This window comes from Triticum urartu, chromosome 2, assembly GCF_003073215.2.
Source record: "Triticum urartu cultivar G1812 chromosome 2, Tu2.1, whole genome shotgun sequence".
NCBI classification, from domain to species: Eukaryota; Viridiplantae; Streptophyta; class Magnoliopsida; order Poales; family Poaceae; genus Triticum; species Triticum urartu.
This window is the reverse complement of record NC_053023.1, coordinates 715,622,393-715,642,007: the sequence shown is the minus strand read 5'-3', so window position 1 is coordinate 715,642,007 and position 19,615 is coordinate 715,622,393. Positions and strand designations below refer to the sequence as shown.

Genomic DNA, 19,615 nt, shown 5'->3' with positions numbered 1-19,615 from the left:
GGTGTCTCTTCTTTGTCGACAAACCTTTTCAGCTCATTCTTCCACCTCCTGAATAGCTCTGCCATCTTCTTAAGAGCGGCAGACTTAATTAATTGCTCTATAACCGGCTTCTTCGGATCCTCCTCTGGCGGTAGGGTGAAATTTGCCTTCAGCTCATTCCAAAGATCATCTTTCTGCATATCATTGACATAAGACACCTCAGGGTCTTCTTTAGCCGACTTAAACCATTGGTGGATGCTGATCGGGATCTTGTCCCTAACAAGAACCCCGCACTGAGCAGTAAATGCATCCTTCGTCCGGATGGGTTCAATCGGTAGGCCGTCGTGCGCAATTGCTGTGATCTCAAACCTTTCATCCTCGTGCAACTTTTTCTTCGGGCCTCCTCTCTTTACCGAAGTTGTGCTCGATCCGGAGGGCTAGAAAAAAGAAGAAAGACGAGAGTTAATTAATATGTGTACATACCAAAACAATGAATGCATCAATTAGCTAGTCTCAGCACAGGCTTAACTAATATATTTACCTGGCCGGACTCTGTTCGGTCACCGGAGCCGTCACCCTGTTCTTCCGGACCTGCTTCTTCACCCTGCTATTCTTCCAGACCTGCTTCTTCACCCTGCTGTTCTTCCAGACCATCATTGTCGTTAAGAAAACACGACATGACATCACCTCTGTCTAAGATTATGTCACGCAACCTCTCTTCTGCTTCCTTGTCTCGTCTGTGCTCCATTGTTTCTGCAAATATATATTACAACATGGCAATTATTACACAAGCATGACAGCACATGGATATATTAGTTTGGGTGTACTCCTCGAGAGTTTTCACTGTCGAAGTTATCCGGGAGGGGGTAATATCGACAATGATGAGATACATACACGGAAAATAATGTTATCGGGGAGCGGGTATATCGACCCCCCCCCACGTGTTGAAGTTATCGGGAGGGGTACATTTATATCGACAACGATGATATACGTACATGGGAAAATAATATTATTGGGGAGGGGGTATATCGACCCCCCCCCACGTGTTGAAGTTATCGGGAGGGGGTATATCGACCCTCCCTCGTGTTGAAGTTACCGGGAGGGGGTAATATCGACAACGATGAGATACATACACGGGAAAATAATGTTATCGGGGAGCGGGTATATCAACCCCCCCCCCACGTGTTGAAGTTATCGGGAGGGGTTTATATATCGACAACGACGACATACGTACATGGGAAAATAATATTATCAGGGAGGGGGTATATCGACCCCCCCCCACGTGTTCAAGTTATCGGGAGGGGGTATATCGACCCCCCCTCGTTTTGAAGTTACCGGGAGGGGGTAATATCGACAACGATGAGATACATACACGGGAAAATAATTTTATCGGGGAGGGGGTATATCGACCCCCCCCCCCCGTGTTGAAGTTATCGGGGGGGGTATATCGACGACGACAGACCCGATAAAACATAAGAAAACGAAGAAGAAATAAAAAGAGGAGAAGAAGAAAGGAATAGCTGGAGGAGAAGATCGAAGAAAAAAAAGAAGAAGAAAAAAGAGGAGAAGAAGAAAGGAATAGAGGAGAAGAAGAGAAAACAGAATATTCTATTTTCTCTTCTTCTCCTCTATTCCTTTCTTCTTCTCCTCTTCTTTTTCTTCTTTTTTCTTCTTCTTATTTATTTCTCCTCTTCTTCCTCTCCCCTCTTCTTCTCCTTTCTTCCTCTTCTTATTTCCTTTTTCCTCTCATTCTTTTTCTTCTTCTTCCTTCTTAAAAATACATGAAGTAGTATTCCCTAATTCATTGTTCATATGAATATACAAACATTAGCATATTTACAATAATTAATATCACCAAAAAAATCTATGAACAGAAAAAAATCCTAATTTTTCTAAAAAACTATCTTTTGCATATATACATGAACATATATATACACAGAGAGCATATGTACATATATATAAAAGACAAGCATATATATGAAAAAAAGCATATATATGAAAAAAAAATGCTAGCTAGGGAGGGCGCCGGCCGGACCAGGAGGACCGCGGGGTCGGCGGCGAGCATGGCGACGGGGCAGTGGGCGCGCGCTCGGGGTAGGAGGCGCGGGCGCGTCGGGGAAGGGGCCGGCGAGGGCGGGCCGGGGCGGCGCGCGTCGGGGCAGGGGCGCGGGCGACGGCGACGGGGGCCGGCCGGGGCGGCGGCGTCGGGGCAGGGGTGCGGGCGACGGCGACGACGGGGGCGGGCCGGGGCGGGCGGCGTCGGCGTCGTCGGGGGCGGCAACTGCAAGATGAGAGTGAAAATTTCCTAAGTGTGGACTTATATAGCAGAGCCTTTAGTCCCGGTTTGTGGCAGCAACCGGGACTAAAGGTGGGCATTAGTCCCGGTTGGTGCCACCAACCGGGACCAAAGGCCACTTTTCAGCAGCCCAAAGGGCGGGAAGCGACGGCCTTTGGTCCCGGTTGGTGCCACCAACCGGGACCAAAGGACTTGTGCTGATGCGCCCGCGTCGAAAGTTTAGTCCCACCTCGCTAGTTGAGAGGGGTGCGCAGTGGTTTATAAGCCCCACTGCCGCACCCCTCTCGAGCTTCTCTCCATTGCAGGCTTACGGGCCTAATTGTCACTGTTATGCCTGTGGGCCTACTGGGCCTCCTGTGGGCCTGAATCCTGGCCATGGATGGGTTTCTAGTCGTATTCAGGCCGTGGGGGCCCAGTAGGTGGCACTTTTTTTGTTTTTTTGTTTTTTTGTTGCTTTATTTATTTTATTTTCTTTTGTTTTTTGCTTTATTTTTTAATTCTTTATGCTTTTAGTTTTAGAAAAATTATAAACTTTTTGTTAATGCCATTAGTTTTCAATTTTGAAAACACTTTTTTTGTTTTTTTGTTTTCTTTGTTGCTTTATTTATTTTATTTTGTTTCTACTTACAACAAAATACTTATTGTTGCTATTTTTATTTTTTTCAGTTTTTTTGTTTTGTTTTTTGCATTATTTATTTTCTTTTGTTTTTTGCTTTATTTTTTTAATTCTTTTTGCTTTTAGTTTTAGAAAAATTATAAACTTTCTGTTAGTGCCATTAGTTTTCAAATTATAATAGTTAAAATTTGAATTCTTTGAAATTTTGTGAATCACAAGTTTGTGATTAACTTTACCAATGGCCCACGTGGCTGCCCTATTGAGAGTGTTCTTGGTGAGAACATTGTTGACAAGGAGCGAGCCGGGATTAATGGTATTACGAGGGCCAAACCATAAGACATTAAAGCATTTGAAATGAACTCTGAAAAAGTTGGCATAGCATGTGCATGTACAAAACGGAGAATGGTATCATACTCGTCTGTTACAAAGTTGGCATGGTATCATCATAATAGTTGCGGGAGAAAGTCTTCACTTTTTCTTCGCTTCTGTCATTTGCTTATTGCGCCGTAACCATGGATAATCTTCATCGTTTATCAGGATGCTTGGGTCCCTTGACTTTGAAGGGAGGAATTTCATGAAACTTTTCATAATCTTCAGACATGTCTGTCTTGCCCTCCACTCCCACGATATCCCTTTTTCCTGAAAGAACTATGTGGCGCTTTGGCTCATTGTATGATGTATTCGCTTCCTTATCTTTTCTTTTTCTCAGTCTGGTAGACATGTCCTTCACATAGATAACCTGTGCCACATCATTGGCTAGGACGAACGGTTCGTCAGTGTACCCAAGATTTTTCAGATCCACTGTTGTCATTCCGTACTGTGGGTCTACCTGTACCCCGCCTCCTGACAGATTGACCCATTTGCACTTAAACAAAGGGACCGTAAAATCATGTCCGTAGTCAAGTTCCCATATGTCCACTATGTAACCATAATATGTGTCCTTTCCCTTCTCGGTTGCTGCATCAAAGCGGACACCGCTGTTTTGGTTGGTGCTCTTTTGATCTTGGTCAATCGTGTAAAATGTATTCCCATTTATCTCGTATCCTTCGTAAATCAATACAGTCAAAGATGGTCCCCTGGACAATAAGTACAGCTCATCACAAACAGTGTTGTCACCTCTGAGACGTGTTTCCAACCAACTGCTGAAAGTCCTGATGTGTTCACATGTAATCCAGTCGTCGCACTGCTCCGGGTGTTTGGAGCGCAGATTGTTCTTGTGTTCATCGACATACGGGGTCACCAAGGTAGAGTTCTGTAAAACTGTGTAGTGTGCTTGAGACCAAGAATATCCGTCCCTGCATATTATTGAGTCCCTTCCAAGCGTGCCTTTTCCAGTCAGTCTCCCCTCATACCGCGATTTAGGGAGACCTATCTTCTTAAGGCCAGGAATGAAGTCAACACAAAACCCGATGACATCCTCTGTTTGATGGCCCATGGAGATGCTTCCTTCTGGCCTAGCGCAGTTACGGACATATTTCTTTAGGACTCCCATGAACCTCTCAAAGGGGAACATATTGTGTAGAAATACAGGCCCCAGAATGACAATCTCATCGACTAGATGAACTAGGACGTGCGTCATGATATTGAAGAAGGATGGTGGGAACACCAGCTCGAAACTGACAAGACATTGCGCCACATCACTCCTTAGCCTTGGTATGATTTCTGGATCGATCACCTTCTGAGAGATTGCATTGAGGAATGCACATAGCTTCACAATGGCTAATCGGACGTTTTCCGGTAGAAGCCCCCTCAATGCAACCGGAAGCAGTTGCGTCATAATCACGTGGCAGTCATGAGACTTTAGGTTCTGGAACTTTTTCTCTGGCATATTTATTATTCCCTTTATATTCGACGAGAAGTCAGTCGGGACCTTCATACTGAGCAGGCATTCAAAGAAAATTTCTTTCTCTTCTTTCATAAGAGCGTAGCTGGCAGGACCTTCATACTGCTTTGGAGGCATGCCGTCTTTTTCGTGCAAATGTTGCAGGTCCTCCCGTGCCTCAGGTGTATCTTTTGTCTTCCCATACACGCCCAAGAAGCCTAACAGGTTCACGCAAAGGTTCTTCGTCACGTGCATCACGTCGATTGAAGAGTGGACCTCTAGCTCTTTCCAGTAGGGTAGGTCGAAGAATATAGATTTCTTCTTCCACATGGGTGCGCGTCCCTCAACGTCATTCGGAACAGCTAGTCCGTCGGGACCCTTTCCAAAGATTACGTGTAAATCATTGACCATAGCAAGTACGTGATCACCGGTACGCATGGCGGGCTTCTTCTGGTGATCTGCCTCACCTTTGAAATGCTTGACTTTCTTTCAACATTGATGGTTGGTCGGGAGAAATCGACGATGGCCCACGTACACATTCTTCCTGCATCTGTCCAGGTATATACTTTCGGTGTCATCCAAACAGTGCATGCATGCGTGGTATCCCTTGTTTGTCTGTCCTAAAAGGTTACTGAGAGCGGGCTAATCGTTTATGGTCATGAACAGCAACGCCTTTAGGTTAAATTCCTCTTGTTTGTGCTCATCCCACGTACGTACACCGTTTCCATTCCACAGCTGTAAAAGTTCTTCAACTAATGGCCTTAGGTACACATCAATGTCATTGCCGGGTTGCTTAGGGCCTTGGATGAGAACTGGCATCATAATGAACTTCCGCTTCATGCACATCCAAGGAGGAAGGTTATACATACATAGAGTCACGGGCTAGGTGCTGCGATTGCTGCTCTGCTCCCCGAAAGGATTAATGCCATCCGCTCTTAATCAAACCATACGTTCCTTGGGTCCTTTGCAAACTCATCCCAGTACTTTCTCTCGATTTTTCTCCACTGCGACCCATCAGCGGGTGCACTCAACTTCCCGTCTTTCTTACGGTCCTCACTATGCCATCACATCAACTTGGCATGCTCTCCGTTTCTGAACGACGTTTCAACCGTGGTATTATAGGAGCATACCACATCACCTTCGCAGGAACCCTCTTCCTGGGGGGCTCGCCGTCAACATCACCAGGGTCATCTCGTCTGATCTTATACTGCAATGTACCGCATACCGGGCATGCGTTCAGATCCTTGTATGCACCGCGGTAGAGGATGCAGTCATTAGGGCATGCATGTATCTTCTGCACCTCCAATCCTAAAGGGCATACGACCTTCTTTGCTGCGTATGTACTGTCGGGCAATTCGTTATCCTTTGGAAGCTTCTTCTTCAATATTTTCAGTAGCTTCTCAAATCCTTTGTCAGGCACAGCATTCTCTGCCTTCCACTGCAGCAATTCTAGTACGGTACCGAGCTTTGTGTTGCAATCTTCGCAATTGGGGTACAACCCTTTTTTGTGATCCTCTAACATGCGATCGAACTTCAGCTTTTCCTTTTGACTTTCGCATTGCGTCCTTGCATCGACAATGACCCGGCGGAGATCATCATCATCGGGCACATCGTCTGGTTCCTCTTGATCTTCAGCAGCTTCACCCGTTGCAGCATCATTGGGCACATCGTCTGGTTCCTCTTGATCTTCACCAGCTCCCCCCGTTGTAGCATCACCGTATTCAGGGGGCACATAGTTGTCATCGTACTCTTCTTCTTCGCCATCTTCCATCATAACCCCTATTTCTCCGTGCCTTGTCCAAACATTATAGTGTGGCATGAAATCCTTGTAAAGCAGGTGGGTGTGAAGGATTTTCCGGTCAGAGTAAGACTTCGTATTCCCACGGTTAGGGCATGGACAACACATAAAACCATTCTGCTTGTTTGCCTTAGCCGCTTCGAGAAATTCATGCACGCCCTTAATGTACTCGGAGGTGTGTCTGTCACCGTACATCCATTGTCGGTTCATCTGCGTGCGTTATATATAATTAAGTGTGTCAAAAACCATTATAGAAAATCATGAATAGATAATTAAGTGACCAAATTAATATAAGTTCATCATCACATTAAAACCAAAGTACATACATAGTTCTCATCTAACAACATATAGCTCTCCAGAGCATCTAATTAATTAAACCATACATTGAAACTATGTAAAACATTTCAATGCGAAAACAAACGCGATCATAATCGCAACCAAGGTAACAATTGATCCAACGGCATAATGATACCAAGCCTCGGTATGAACGGCATATTTTCTAATCTTTCTAATCTTCAAGCGCATTGCATCCATCTTGATCTTGTGATCATCGACGACATCCGCAACATGCAACTCCAACATCATCTTCTCCTCCTCAATTTTTTTTATGTTTTCCTTCAAGAAATTGTTTTCTTCTTCAACTAAATTTAACCTCTCAACAATAGGGTCGGTTGGAATTTCCGGTTCACATACCTCCTAGATAAATAAAATCTATGTCACATTGGTCGGCATAATTTTCATAAACAATAAATGAACCAATAGTTATAAAGATAATATATACCACTTCCGAATCATAGACAGGACGAGGGCCGACGGGGGCGGATACCAAAACCATCGCACTATATAAGATGCAATAATAAAAGTAAGAAAATGATACAAGTATCTATCTAAACATACAAGTAAGAATATTTTTCCTTTCAGAAAGAAGATAAGAACAAGAGGCTCACCACGGTGGTGTCGGTGATGAGATTGGCGCGGGTGATCGACGGCGGTGAAGACGGGGGCGGGGCGTGACGGACCGCTAAACCTAGACAAATATTGAGGAAAATGGAGCTTGGAGGTCGAGCTTGGAGAGGAGAAAGCTTAAGTAGTGTGGCTTGGGCATTCCATCGAACACCTTGTGTGCATAGGAGGTGAGCTAGAGCACCACCAAGCCCTCTCCTCCTCGGCCAGAAAAAATAGAGCAGTGTGCTCTGCTCTTGCGCGAGGGGGTATATATAGGCACCACCATTGGTCCCGGTTGGTGGCATGAACCGGGACTAAAGGGGGGCCTTTGGTCCCGGTTCATGCCTCCAACCGGGGCCAATGGTGGTGGGCCAGGAGCCAGGACCATTGGTCCCGGTTCGTCCCAGAAACCGGGACCAGAAGGTCCAGACGAACCGGGACCAATGGCCCACGTGGCCCGGGCGCCCCCCTGGGCTCACGAACCGGGTCCAATGCACCCATTGGTCCCGGTTCTAGACTAAACCGGGACTAGTGGGCTTACCCGGCCTGAACCTTTGCCCCCTTTTCTACTAGTGGAGGTGTCACGGTCTTCTGCTGGGTTGACTCTGACTCAGAAGAAGTATTCTTTGGACTTGTTGCGTCGTGATGGCATGCTCAAATGAAAACATGCTATCACTCTGATGTCTGCGACTGATCGGTTGTCTGCCCTTGATGGAGATCCTCTTTCCCCTGATGACGCTACTGAGTATCGCAGTCTTGTTGGCGGTCTGCAATACCTCACTATCACCAGGCCTGATGTCTCTTATGCAGTTAACCGTGTATGTCAGTATCTTCACGCACCTCGTACATCTCATTTCTTGGCAGTGAAGCGTATTCTGCAATATATCTCTTCCACTGCCTCGTATGGTTTGCCCCTTCAGCCTGCACCGTCTTGTGAACTTTCAGCTTTTTCTGATGCCGATTGGACTGGAAGTCCTGATGATCGGCGATCCACGGGGGGATAGGCAATGTTCTTTGGTCCTAACTTGATCGCCTGGAATGCTCGCAAGTAAGCTACCGTGTCTCGCAGCAGTACTGAAGCTGAGTATAAGGCAGTTGCTGATGCTACCGCTGAGATTATATGGGTACAGTCCTTATTGATGGAGTTGAGAATCTCTCCAGGTCATCCTCCAGTTCTTTGGTGTGATAACATCGGTGCCACATATCTTTCGTCTACTCCGGTGTTTCATGCTCGGACGAAACACATCAAGGTCGATTATCACTTTGTTCGGGAACGTGTTGCACAAAAACTACTCTGTATCAAGTTCATCTCCTCAAAGGATCAACTTGCTGACATCTTCACGAAGCCTCTTCCACAACCACAGTTTGTAGGCTGTAGGCGCAATCTTAACTTATTTTGTACTTCGGGCCATAGTTAAGATTGAGGGAGGGTGTTAGACTGTATATACATAGTTTATATACACCTTGTATTGTACGTCTTGGTACGTCTATATAATGAGATAGCCACACCCCGTTTAGGGTGTCAAGCCAGTTTCCCAAACCCTATGTTTTACAGAGGAATGAACAAATGGACAAGAGAAGTCCGAACACGACCGCTCGGTGATATCAAGCACAACACATGTCATATTAAAACCATATCATCATCAGAATCAACTTTAATATATGACTATAAAAATGATACTAACCTAATTTCGCATATTAAAAACAGAAGAAAAAAGGAGGGGTACTATCTACATGGAGCAAACAAGGGGTCGCCACAGGAGAGAGCAGTGGCCGGCGGAGCGGACGTTGGGCGGTAAACGAGAAGGGCAGCAACAGTCGGGGGCGGTCGCCGGGTCATGCCTGGGGTCCATCGAGGACGAGGCTTGGGGCCGGCTATGGTCGGGGGTGTTTGGTAGCGGTGGACGACTGTAGCGCGGAGGTAGTGAAGTATGGCCGGAACCACAAAGGATAGCGGTGGAGTACGGCCGGATCCACAACGAGAGGCGACGGAGCTCATGCGCGCGTATTTCGGGGTTGCGTTGTCAATTTTTAGTGTTCTTCACCAAATAGATTCCGCACGAAATGAGCACAAGTTGCATCCATGTTGCGGTGAACTACAGTACTACCCCAAAACTAACATACCTGAAGTTGTAACTACTAAATACAAATGGAAAGGGGAAGACGCACAGTTCCAGTCCTGGAGGGAATACCCGGAGGGAATACTCGTTTATTTGCTCCCCTTTCACTAGTGAGTTACCCTTACAAGACACGGTCGATTTCATCTGAGACGAAGTTGTAGAATTTGGACCTATGGTTGACCATAACGAGTCTAGACTTCTTGTGACGCACTACCTCCACACCAGACATGACAGCACCCGTGTGTGTCGTGTGGCCTGTGCGTTGGTCGAAACCAAACTCAAAGACTTTGGTAATGCAAAACCTCCCAGCTCCCAGGTAGACAAAGCTGCAATCCATCATCGCCCAGTCCTGAGGCAGATTGTCAAGGTGTGGCCAGTTGTACACCGAAGGCCGACCCCTCTTCGTGAGAATACGGGAGATGACATCCATTGCACAAAAGGGGTGGCCTTCATCATTAGCAATTCCAAACACAAGGTTGTCAAGCTCTGGCACATGCACAGCACGATCAAAGAATGGCAGCCTCCAGGAGCCGGCCTTGAACCACTTGCGACTGGCCGTGTTGAAGCAGTAGGTGCCGAGGCTTTCTTCTCTGGAGGAGACAACAAGAATTCTGTCACCTTCAACGTCAAGCAGCGCATGGGAATTGACAATGCAATTGTCAGCATAGGCAGGTGGTGACGGTAGCTTGAGCCAGTTCCAGCCTTTCATCGTCCTGCCATTGGAAGGGTCACAGTACATGAGTACCTCGAAGTTGTAGGGATCGTAGCTAGAAGGGAACCTTCCCATGACGTAGAAGACATCATTAGTGGCGGAGAAGCTGATGGACCTGCTCCCCTTGGGACTGTTGAGGTGTGGAATTGGCTGGAGGGAACCGGCGTCCATGTTGTATAGGACGGTGTGCCCCTCGGCATCCACGCAGAGGATCTTGCTAGCGCCGCTGCTGCCTCGTCCATAGAAGGGCAGGAAATCCATCCTTTTGTTGTCTCGGATGGACCGTTCGAACCTGAGCCTGGGCGGAGGAATCGGCGAGACGTACGGTCTCCATCCATGGTGGCACCACGCCTGGTGATTGCCAATCCATATTGACCTTGGATTTTTCTGCCGCCCGTGCTTCCGCCGTGGATCCATAGAAGAGATGCTCGCCGGCCTTGATTCAACTCACCGTATACCAGGTGCTGCCACTGCCATACTGCATCACAACATTCATGAATTGTCGCGCCTTCATCGCTCACCACTCCTACGGTCCTACCAACAAAGAGAGATCGCGAATTAGATGATGAATGATACCCCAGAAACCAGGCACTTCCACAGAAACTAATAAGATGGACCAGGCGGCTGGGATAGGATGCGAAAGAGATGAGGTGACTTGCCCTGCTATATCTGACGTCCATTCAAGATCTAACGGAGGCGATTGGCCCAAGGGGAAGACAGCTCCCTATTTAGATTCTCACAAATAAATTATAAAAAAATAACAGAACCTATTATGCAGGAACGTACAGTGTTGAAGAAGCAAAAACTGAATAATTCACTACCACTTGTCATTAGAACATTTAGCATAGAAACTCTTTAGCACTTGGCATAAAAATTGAGAATCAGTGTAACAATTGTAGATGCACTCACATTTACAAGGCACTAATGATTACAAAGCACTTAAAAAATGCAATTTGACATCCTTAAAATCGGAGAGCTTGCTACTGACTTTACAACGGAATCGACCGGTGCGCCAGATAACCAGAAAGGAATCCACGGAGGTCTTTAGTCTACAGCAGCCCCTCCTTGGGGGGGGGGGGGGGGCCCCCCCCCCCCCCCCCCCCCCCCCCCGTGGGGGGGGGGGGGGGGCATCCCCGTCCTCTCCCCCCTCGGCCGTTGTGTTGCTCGCTCTAAACCCTCTGCGCGACATGGGAGACAACAAACTCGTTGAGCCTGATTGGAGCCTTGCCATGTGTTTCTCATAAGAAATTTGCTGCCGAAAACTGCGAAGTGTGGGCTGTTTTACCCTTGGTCCGATCCCTTTCGTTGGATACATGATGACGTCAGATAGAGCCTAGAGGGGGCCAAGTTGTAGCGTCACTTGCTAGAGAGAAGTCTCCGGGTGTCTTATCATTTTCTTCTCCAGTTTTTTAGATTCACATGGTCACTTTATTGCACTATAGTGAGGAGTACAATAGAAGGATCCCATGGCTGAAAAAGCCAAGATAATGACCATGATCAAGGGACAGAACACTCTTTACAAGATTCTTATGCGCCTTGTAGTTCAACGCTCCAGCGTCATGAATAAATCTTACTGAACTGAAGAAACTGAGTTGTATACGCATGTGCTCCCTTCATTGATGATCTTTACTATGTTGGATGCATCACATGAAATATCAAAAAAAGCACATACAATGTTGCCCTAGAACATAAGCACATTCCATCTAAACGTGTGTATACACACACATGATACATGTACATGATATATGTCAAATGCTCCCACAGTTAACTGAAAATTCCTTTGTTCCTTGCTCCGACTTGACTTATGTGGCCATTCTTCAACTTTGGGGATATACCATTACATATACTGAGGGCCAGAGGCCATTACATATACATGTGTGACAAAGTGCAGGAAACCCCTTATACAATGGGGATATACCAAACAGAGACTATACACATTTAACACCCCCCCTCAAACTCATGGTGGATCAACAACACTGAGTTTGGAGAGGAAAAACCCATGCTGTGCTCGAGTCTGTGCCTTCGTGAAGTCAGCTAACTGTAACTCAGAGGGCACATAGTGAAGAGCAAGGGTCTGATCCTGCACAGCAGCACGCACAAAGTGGGTATCCACACCGATGTGCTTGGTGAGCTCATGCTTCACCGGGTCACGCGCAATACTGATAGCACCGGTACTGTCGGACAGTAGAGGAGTGGAGGTAGTAGCAGACAACCAAAATCCTCAAGTAACCATCGTAACCAGATCACCTCAGCTGTCAACATAGCCATGGCTCGCAACTCAGCCTCTGTACTCGAGCGAGAAACGGCAGTCTGCTTCTTTGTCTTCCAGGCAATAAGAGAGCCACCAAGAAAGACACAGTAAGCAGACAACGATCGGCGATCAGAGGGATCACTAGCCCAGGTAGCATCAGAGTAGGCCTGGAGCTCAAGAGAGCTGGAGCGAGGAAAGAAAAGGCGCTGAGAGATTGTGCCACGAAGATATCGTAGAACACGAAGGAGGTGACTATAGTGAACAGAAGTGGGGGCGGAAACAAACTGACTCAGGATGTGGACAGGATAGGAGATGTCAGGACGCGTAACAGCAAGATAGACAAGACTGCCAACGAGATGGCGATAGCGAGTGGGATTAGGAAGAGGGTCACCATCAGAGGCATGAAGCTGAACGTTGAGCTCCATAGGAGTCACAGCAGTGCGCTCATCACCGAGAGCAGCGCGAGCAAGAAGATCCTGAATATATTTTTCTTGGGAGATGTAGAAGCCATCAGAGGTCGAGGAGATCTCAATCCCAAGAAAATAGCGAAGTGGACCAAGATCAGTCATGAGAAACTGGTCGCGAAGGCGAGCCTTAACAAAGGCAATGTACTCAGAGTCATCACCAGTGATGATCATGTCATCAACATAGAGAAGGAGAAGAGTCCGACCACGAGAAGACGTGTGAACAAACAACGCGGGATCGTGATCACTGGGCAAGAAACCAGCGGCAGTCACCACAGAGGCAAAGCGCTCAAACCAGGCGCGCGGGGCTTGTTTAAGACCATAGAGGGAGCGCCGAAGTCTACAGACCATACCGTCAGGGGCATAGTACTCCGGTGGTGGCTGCATATAGACCTCCTCACGCAACTCGCCATTGAGAAAAGCGTTCTGGACATCAAGTTGAGAGATAGACCAATGTCGAACAGAAGCCACAGCAAGGAGAGTGCGGACAGTGGTCATGTGGGCCACAAGAGCAAAAGTCTTATCATAATCGCGTCCCTGCTCCTGTTGGAAACCACGGGCCACAAGACGAGCTTTGTAGCGCTCAAGAGAACCATCAGAGCGAGTCTTAATCTTGTAGACCCACTTGCAGGTGATGGGACGAACACCGGAAGGGGGAGGAACCAAATCCCATGTGCCGGAGCGGTCAAGGGCAGCAAGCTCTTCGGCCATTGCAAGTTGCCATTCAGGCTGAGTCATGGCAGTCCGATAGGAAGTGGGCTCAGCAAGAACAGAGAGACCGTACCGACCAGGGGAGTAGCGATCAGGCGGGGGACGAGGCCGAGCACGAAGGTTATGAACCGGGGGGGCATGAAAAGGGGAGCACCAGAGGTGAAAGGCGGGGGACGAGGCCGAGCGAAAGAAGTCCACATAACCCCCTGGGGTTGCATTGTTGCACAAACCGGCCACCCCACCCCCTGAAGTCGAAAACCAGTTTCTTGACCCCCTAACCTTTTCAATACAATTTAAACAGCCCCCTAAACCAGATTAGAGCAGTTTTAGCAGGCTGCTTTGCCCGCGTGGCAGGAGGGGTGCCAGGTTAGCTAGGTGGATGCACGGATCCTTTGGAATATGTGGGAACTGGCGCTGGAGGTTTCTCCTGCTGCCATTTCTCCGTCCACAAGCACCACTGCTGTCGTCGCACACCAGCAGAGCTCAAGCTAGTGGTGTCCTGCACTCAGGATATTGTAATTGGCTTAGACAAATCTGATGGCTAAGCTACAACCAAGTGTCCAATCAAAACGTTGGAAAAGCAGGCAACTTTCTATGTAGAAAGGGAAAGGCTAAATATAAAGATGAAACAAGAGGTAATTCAGTTGTGAGTTGATAATCTGCATTACTGCATACATGTCGTTAATGAGTGCTCCGACGAAGAGATCTGGCTAATGGAGAAAAAGCAGCAGCAAGATCCTCTACTGAAGCATGCTAATCCTGTCCTTAATTTTCACATAAAGAAAAAGGCTGAAGCACTTGACATGTCAGTTGCTGTTCTTCACTTGGAAAAGCAAAGTTCAGACTGAATGTACTCTGTTTCTAGGCTGAATATACTATGTTTTCAAACTGAATGTACTCTATTTTCCGATTAAAAGTGGTCTGGTAATTCAGCATCATTGTTTTCAGAACTTGGCAAAGATCAAACATGACAGAAATATATGACATACACATCAGAGGATAGAGTAAATGGCATAAATGTCATGATCAGGACTTGGCAAAGATCAAACAGTTAACATGTCAAACATACTTGGCATAGATTTCAAACCCTAGCTGGCTGGCCCCAAACACCTATGTCCACAAGTCCACAACCCTAACCCCAGCACCAAACAGACGCAATCCTCCCAAAAATCAAAATGTTACCAACGCTGTAACATTGGGAGTGATCGGGATGGATCCTGACCTGCACGGAGAACTGCATACATTTGCGGAGAACGACGACCCAGTAGCGGCGCATCAAGTGATGCGATCATGGCGGTGCCAAGGGGTTATAAGGAGTGAACAGATGTATGGGGAGTGGAGCCATGTGTTGGGTTCATGTGTTCCAACCGAGTTGTATTTTCTCGGTTTTCTTTCTGTAATTTCATGGGTTCCAACCAGCTTGTATTTTCTAGGTTTTCTTTCTGTAATTTTCTTTATACTGCTGTGTGGTGTGGATGGATTGTGGTGTAGGAAAGGGGGTGGAACCATCGCGACGACCGCAGACTCCCCTCTAATAGTAGAGCTTTGCCCACTTTTAGCACCCGTCTTGAAAATCCAGCTCTAAGATACAACATTGCTGCACCAAATGGTGTTTCTATCCGATAATTTGCATAATCACTAATTCCACTATACATTATATGAACATTCCAGCTTTTCAAACCATTCAGGCTTTTACCAGTTGAACCATATCATAATTTCATCAAGATTCTAGTCCATCTAATAAAATAAAATCACCTAAGAAGCTATGTATACAGCAACGGCGCAAATATAGTGATACAACATACTGAAAGGAAATGAGCACTACTACCCAAAAACTAACATAGCTGAAGTTGTAACTACAGTACTAAATAGTAAATACATATGGAATGGAAAGGGGAAGACACACAGTTCCAATCCTCTAGGACATACCAGTTTATTTGCTCCCCTTTCACTAGTGAGTTACCCTTACAAGACACACTGGATGTCATCCATGATGAACTTGTAGAATTTGGACCTATGGTTGACCATAACGAGTCCAGACTTCTTGTGGCGCACTACCTCCACGCCAGACATGACAGCACCTGTGTCAGTCGGGTTGCCAGTGCGTTTGTTGAAACCAAACTCAAAGACCTTGGTAATGCAAAACTTGCCAGCTCCCAAGTACACAAAGCTGCAGTCTAGCATCCTCCAGTCCTCAGGCAGTTCGTCAAGGTGTGGCCAACTGTACGCCAAAGGCGGGCCACTGTCCGAGCGTAGAGGGGAGATATCCATTGCACAAAAGTGGTGTTCATCATTGTCAATGCCAAACAAGAGGTTGTCGAGCTCTGGTACATGCACAGCACGACCGAAGAATGGCAGTGTCCAGGAGCCGGCCTTAAACCACTTGCGACTGGTCGTGTTGAAGCAGTAGCTTTGTTCTCCAGAGGAGACAACAAGAATCGAGTGGCCGTCAATGGCAAGCAGCGCATGGCAAATGACATTGTAATTGTCATCAGCGACAGGTGGTGGCGGTAGCCGGTGCCAATGCCAGCCTTTCAACCTCCCGCCATTGGAAGGGTCGCTGTACATGAGTGCCTCGAAGTTGCAGGGACTGCGGCTGACACGGTACCTTCCCATGACGTAGAAGGCATCAGCACGCTCGGGGTCGGAGGCTTCGGCATTAGTGGCGGAGAAGCCGATGGGCCTGCTCCCCTTAGGACTGTTGAGGCAGGGAATTAGCTGGAGGGAGCCGGCGTCCATGTCGTATAGGACGGTGTGCCCCTCGGCGTCCACGCAGAGGATCTTGCTAGCACCACCGATGCTTCGTTCATAGAAGGGCAGAAAATCCAGTCTTTTGTCGTCTGAGATGGACCGTTCGAATCCGAGCCTGGGCGGAGGCATCCGCGAGATGCTCTCCATCCATGGTGGCGCCACGGCTGATGATGGCCACTCCATATTAAACTTAGATTTTGCTGCTGCCCGTGCTTCTGCGGTGGATCTGTAGAAGAGGTGCTCCTCGGGCTTGATGCGACTCACCGCATACGAGCTGACACTGCCATACCTCTGCATCACCACATTCAGGAACTGCCGCGCCTTCATTTTATTTCTCCCCACTCCTCCTGCAAAACAGAGATCACGAATTAGATGATGAATGATATAAACAAGGAAGTAAAAGACGGGCGAAATAAGGCATAATACCTGCAGCAGACAGATCCAAGTGTCTTCCCCTCCAATTCCGCCGAATCGAAGGTGGCGGTTGCAGCGGCGGCGGCGGCGGCGGTGGCGGCGGCGATAGGATGTGGCATCTAGGTTTAGCCGGAGAGCTCCTCGCTGGCGCCTTATGCGCCAGTAGAGGAAACCAGCGCCCGCGCGCCTGGCTATGTGGGCCGGCCCAAGAACGTGCCGACGCGCTCGCGAACGATGCGCGCTTCCCCTTCTCGATCATTCTGTTTGCTGAAGCGAAAAAAACTCGATCGTTTCGTGGTTAAATTTCAAAAAATAAATTTGGAATCTCAGAAAACATAATTTAAAAATAAAATGCTCACGAATTCTAAAAAGTTCACTGATTTTCAAAAACAAAACATCAAACTTAAAAAAAAAAGTTCACGAATTTCAAAAAAGTTCATCGATTTTGGAAAAAAATCACAAAATTTTGTAAAAAAATAATCGAATTTGAAAACAGTTCATAAATTTTGAATAAAGTTCAGCAATTTGGAAAAAAAAAGTTCATCGATTTTGAAAAAAGTTCATCTACTTTAAAGAAAAAAGTTCACGAATTTGAAAAAAGTTCATCAACTTTCAAGAAAAAAGTTCATGAATTTGAAAAAAGATCATCGATTTCGAAAAAAGTTCATCAACTTTCAAGAAAAAAGTTCACGAATTTGAAAAAAGTTCATCAACTTTCAAGAAAAAATGTTCACGAATTTCTTTCGCAATTGTTTTCACGGATTTGGAAAAAGAAAGAAAAAAGGAACAGAGAGAAAAATACGAAGAAAGAAGAAGAAGGTGAAAAGGGAACAACCCACTATGGTAACATGCGAGGTCGATTGGTCGGGTGGTAATGACGTCGTACTTTAAGACATACGTCGCGGATTTGAATCCTGCCTTGCGCGCGCTCTTTTTGCAGTCTATAGAAACAGAAAAAAAAAAGAATAGGCGGACGTGGGATGGGCCGGCCCGTTATCAAACCAAAGCGTACGAGGGGGGTATGCGCCCTGTACAAAATGCACTATATTCGGCGCTTAAGGCGCCGAATAGGATTTGGCGTTTAGCCGTCTTATCATTTTCTTCTCCGCTTATAGAATCGGCATGTCGTGGGCTCTGGGCCTTATAACCAAAGGATCAGCCCTCACAGTTTTTGCCCCAGGCACATTCTTGTCTCAGAAAACTAAAAAACTTATTCCTCAGAAAAAAAACCTTTCTTCCCAAACCAAGCATCAAATCCCCTGACTTCTATTTGGCGCCTTCTACGCAAGTCATTCGAACCTGGACTAGCCTATCTGAGGGGTGCAACAGGAGAGACCTCTTTCCGATTTGGGAAGATTCCAGAAGCTTTCAAGCCGGGTTTTTTATTTTATTTTATTTTTTATTTCTAGACTGGTTTGTATGGTTATTGATTTATTTTTCTATTTCATTTATTTATTATTTATTTTTCTTTATTCTTTTTCCTTTTATTTACTATAAATTTTAATTTTGATTAACTTTTCTCAAAATTTTCAAAAAAAATCAAATCTATGAACTTCTTTCAAAATTAGAAACTGCTTTCCTTTCTATGAACTTTTTTCCCAAATTTCTTAACTTTTTTTTGAACCCGTAAACTTTTTCGAATGTGTGAATGATTTTTTCTAATTCCTGATTTTTGAAAAAAAAGATCACTTTTTTCAAATAGTCAACAGTCAACAATTGACCGCTTAACCCCGACTGGTCAACTGCGACTAGAGAACCAAGGAAAATCACGCTACTCCATCAAATGTTGGTCTCCATAATGGGCTCGCCTATGAGAGGTGCGCGTGAGCGCCGGTTCCCATCCTTCGGTGAGAGCCTGCAGCTCTTGCCGCGCCTCGCCGACCTGAGCCCCAAGTTTCTCTCGCTCGGTGCGCTCCGCGGCCGTTTTCTTTTCGGCCTCAGATAGCGCCTGCTTGAGGGTCGCCACCTCAGTAGTGGCCCCTACAATAAGCAGTACAATCCTGTTATTCTTTGCAATCACGTCTTTCTATAGGCATTTTTTTCTGTAAGGTATTTCTTACCTTCTTTCTCCTCGAGCTGCCGCTTGGCAAAGCCGTGCTCTTGCTCGGTCCACCCGAGGTCCTGTTTCAGGACACTCACCTCCGCAGTCAGTGCGGCGGTGGATAGCAGCGAAGCCTGCACACGCATATTGACTCCTTTTTTGTTAGACTCCTGCGAAATTTAATTGATCCTCTGTTCGGCTTTTCTTTCCGAACGCCAAACAAAGCATCAGGGGCTACTGTCTATGCGGTAATATTTTTATATATTTCTACTTACCTCGAAGCCTGTTAAAAGGCTAGCGCAAGCTTCAGTCAGTCCGCTCTTGGCGGACTGAACCCTCTGGATTACCGTACTCATAATAGTACGGTGCTCCTCGTCAATGGAGGCGTCGTCAAGCACCTCCAGCAGATTGTCCGGCGCCTCCGGTTGGACGGAGGCCGCCGGCTCGGAAGGCTTGCTCCTCTTGGGAGAAGTTCGCCTACCGCGGTCCGGAACTATTAAAGTTTCCGGCGCGGTGTCCGGCCCAAAGCCGGACTTGGAGCCCTGGGGGGTCTTGTCCCCTTCACTCCTGGGGTCCGGGAGGTTGCCTTGCGGCTCCTCCAGGACCACCTCCTCCTGCCCAGGAGCTTGTCGCGACACCACTTCGGCGTCGTCCGTAGCACGGGGGAGACAGCGGGCGGAACTGAGTTCACGTCC

The 19,615-nt window shown here is 46.9% G+C and overlaps 1 protein-coding gene across 1 annotated transcript; it reads right to left on the bottom strand.

Moving 5' to 3' along the window:
• Positions 1 to 15,452: 15,452 nt before the first annotated feature.
• Positions 15,453 to 17,138, bottom strand: LOC125538133. Its single transcript, XM_048701432.1, has 2 exons — positions 16,892 to 17,138; positions 15,453 to 16,812 (listed from the first exon to the last, which is right to left on the bottom strand). The coding sequence occupies exons 1-2, from the start codon at positions 17,136 to 17,138 to the stop codon at positions 15,680 to 15,682; spliced, it is 1,380 nt and encodes a 459-aa protein (XP_048557389.1). The 3' UTR covers positions 15,453 to 15,679.
• Positions 17,139 to 19,615: the final 2,477 nt, after the last annotated feature.

Coding starts and splice junctions, on each gene's coding strand:
- LOC125538133 (XM_048701432.1), bottom strand. CDS start 17,138: ATGATCGAGAAGGGGAAGCGCGCATCGTTCGCGAGCGCGTCGGCACGT. Junction 16,813..16,891: donor CTTGGATCTGTCTGCTGCAG/GTATTATGCCTT, acceptor TCTGTTTTGCAG/GAGGAGTGGGGAGAAATAAA.